Source organism: Ciconia boyciana, chromosome 1 (genome assembly GCF_034638445.1).
Source record: "Ciconia boyciana chromosome 1, ASM3463844v1, whole genome shotgun sequence".
Lineage (NCBI taxonomy): Eukaryota > Metazoa > Chordata > Aves > Ciconiiformes > Ciconiidae > Ciconia > Ciconia boyciana.
This window is the reverse complement of record NC_132934.1, coordinates 87,039,714-87,042,242: the sequence shown is the minus strand read 5'-3', so window position 1 is coordinate 87,042,242 and position 2,529 is coordinate 87,039,714. Positions and strand designations below refer to the sequence as shown.

The window sequence follows — 2,529 nt, the reverse complement described above, 5'->3', positions numbered from 1 at the left end:
ACGCGGGAGCTGTGGGGGGCCGGGCCGAGCGTGGGGCAGCCCCCGCCCCGCTCCTCCCCGCCCCGCTCTTATTCTGACAGGAGCCTCCGCGCAGCTGACGGCCCATCGCCCTCCCCGCCCCGTCCCACCCTGGCCACCTCCTCTCCCTGCCTCCCGCTCCCCGCAGGCCCGGCCCCGCCGTGACCCCCGGCCGCGGGAGGTACCCTTCCCGTCCCGCCGCCGCCCCGGCCGCTGCTGGGCGAGAGGCGAGGCCGAAGAAAACACGCTGCTACGGGGGGCTCGGGTCTTGTTTCTTTTTTCAATCCGGGGCAGTTTGCACTCGGGAGCGAGGGTCCTGTCCGAGCATCTGTCCGGGGGAGCGCTCACTTCACTTTCTGGAAAATCTGGACACAGACCTCATCTTCAGCGGTCATACGCTGGGGAAAGGGGGGCGAAAGAGGAGTTTAGGCTGGATCCCCTACTTGTCTCCCTCCCCAGCTGCCACTGCAGCCCTGCCTGCCCAGCGCTGGTTGGAGTCTTGCAGGCCACATGCTGCTGCACGCCCTTCTCGACCCTCCCAAAGCTCCAGTGGGTCTGGCTGCAGGGCAGGGAAGGGCCATTGCCTTTGTTGAGCTGCATTAACTTTTAAACCCTGGAGGCGGATGTTTGTGTGAAGTGGTGGCTGCCCCCGAGGAGCCGGGGCTGAAGTCTGAGAGGAGCTGGAAGGAAGCTGCACAGCTGGCTCAGAGCCCGCAGCACCCGCACTGTGCGTCCCCCCTGCCCACTACAATTGGGATTTAGCAAGCTGCGCTGGACCCCTCCTCACCAGATGCAGCTGGTCCCCCTCCAGCCAGTGCCTCCAGCCTCGGTTCCTCTTCTCTCCTATTTGCTCACACACCAGCTGATCCCCCTCCCAGCAGACGGTTGTCTGAAAAAAAGGAGTAGAGGGGAAGACATGATCCCAAGACAAGCAGGTCCTGGCAATACAGGTTTCCAGCGATGACACTGACTGTTCCTCTCAGATACATTTTCAGATGCAGTCCCTGATTTGGTGTCTCTTTGGTGGCTCCTTGGGACTGATGCTCTTTGTGGGAGGTGAATGACCCTGTGACTTCCAAATGCAACAGAGTACTGCCAAGTGGGCTGACATTCTGTCTTTTCAGGGCTTTGCTCCAAAGGATAGTACCCTCTGGGTCCCAAAGTACTGGGTTTCTGGCTGTTTGGTGCTTATCCCCTTTGCTGTGAGTGATTTTTTATTCATAGAACCACTTATTCCTGAACCTGCAGGGGCATGCTGGCTGTGGGCTGGGCTCTCATCTGGTTTGTGAATCAAAAGCTGAGCAAGTCCCTGAACTTCCAGCACACGCCAGCCCCCTGTCAAACTGCACTGCTTGGGCTTCTCACCTGGCACTTGCGTCCATCCACAGGTCCCAGGTCTTCCTCAAACTGGACTCCCAGGTCAAAATCCATAACATAGTCCCGCAGGGAGGTGATTGTGCGGATGACCATGTGATCTCCTGTGTGGATGATCTCTTTATCAGGCTTCAGGAGGCAAACCAGTTTTCGCAGGACCACATTGATATCTGGAGGGTGAGAGGGAGAAGAGATCTGTGGACGACCTGGGCCCTTCCTCTAGCAGCATCCCCGCAGAGCTCCACTCTTTTAGCCAGGGAGCCCCAGCCGTGGTACCTCCTCCCCCCTCCCACCACAGCGCAAAAGTGATGGTCGCAGACAAAAGGACCAGAGGGTTCCCAAACCCCTTCCTCCCCTTCCCGACTTCTGACATTTTTGGAGACAGAAGGGAGCAAAAGGGGAGGAAGGAGCAGGATGAGGAGGGTGGAGTTACCTAAAGCGCGCAGGTAATTGTCCATGTTCTCCTGGGATACGAAGCGGTAATAGCCGGTGAGGTTGGGAGGCATCCCGGGGCAGAGGGACGGGGCCGACGGCGAGGAGAAGAGAGGGCAAGGAGCGCGACAGGCACGGAGCCGGGACCGAGCTCGCTCGCCGGGCGGGCCGGTCGCTCTCCCGCGGTGCGGCGAGGTCTGCGGAGCAGCCCGGCTCCCGTGCTCCCCGCTGCAGTAAGAGTCCCCGCGCCAGGGGGCGCGGAAAAGGCCGGCACTGCCCCTGCTTCCAGCATCTCCGCCTCGGCTGGGGCGGACGTGAGAGCGGCAGGTCACCTCCTCGGCCTCCGCCCTCCTCGGGGGCTGCTTGTGTTAAACTCTTGCCTGCCAACCAGCGGCAACGGTCCCCCGCCGGCCTTTCGCACCCCGTGACGCCGGTGGCTGCGAGCTTCCTCAGGGCAGTGCCCCGGCCCCCGCTCCCCCCGGCCCGGCCAACCCGTCGAGGAGAGGCGGCGGCAGGCTGGCAGCTCCGCCCTGCCGAGCCCGGGGCAGATGGGCGGCGGGCTACGGCTGCGGTCTGCAGCCCCTCGCCCCGGCACCTCCCCGATCTCCACAACCCCCTCCCCGGCCTGCTCCTCCCGCGTCCCCCCGCAGCTGCAAGGATGCTTCCCGGGGCGAAGCACGGGGCGTTGCTTTTGAAGCCCACCCC

General features: G+C 62.9%; 1 protein-coding gene across 1 annotated transcript; it reads right to left on the bottom strand.

Moving 5' to 3' along the window:
- Positions 1 to 278: 278 nt before the first annotated feature.
- On the bottom strand, positions 279 to 2,069 carry RBP5 (retinol binding protein 5). The gene is made up of 4 exons (XM_072850963.1): positions 1,826 to 2,069; positions 1,384 to 1,562; positions 806 to 907; positions 279 to 416 (listed from the first exon to the last, which is right to left on the bottom strand). The coding sequence occupies exons 1-4, from the start codon at positions 1,896 to 1,898 to the stop codon at positions 363 to 365; spliced, it is 408 nt and encodes a 135-aa protein (XP_072707064.1). The 5' UTR covers positions 1,899 to 2,069; the 3' UTR covers positions 279 to 362.
- Between the last annotated feature and the right edge of the window lie 460 nt (positions 2,070 to 2,529).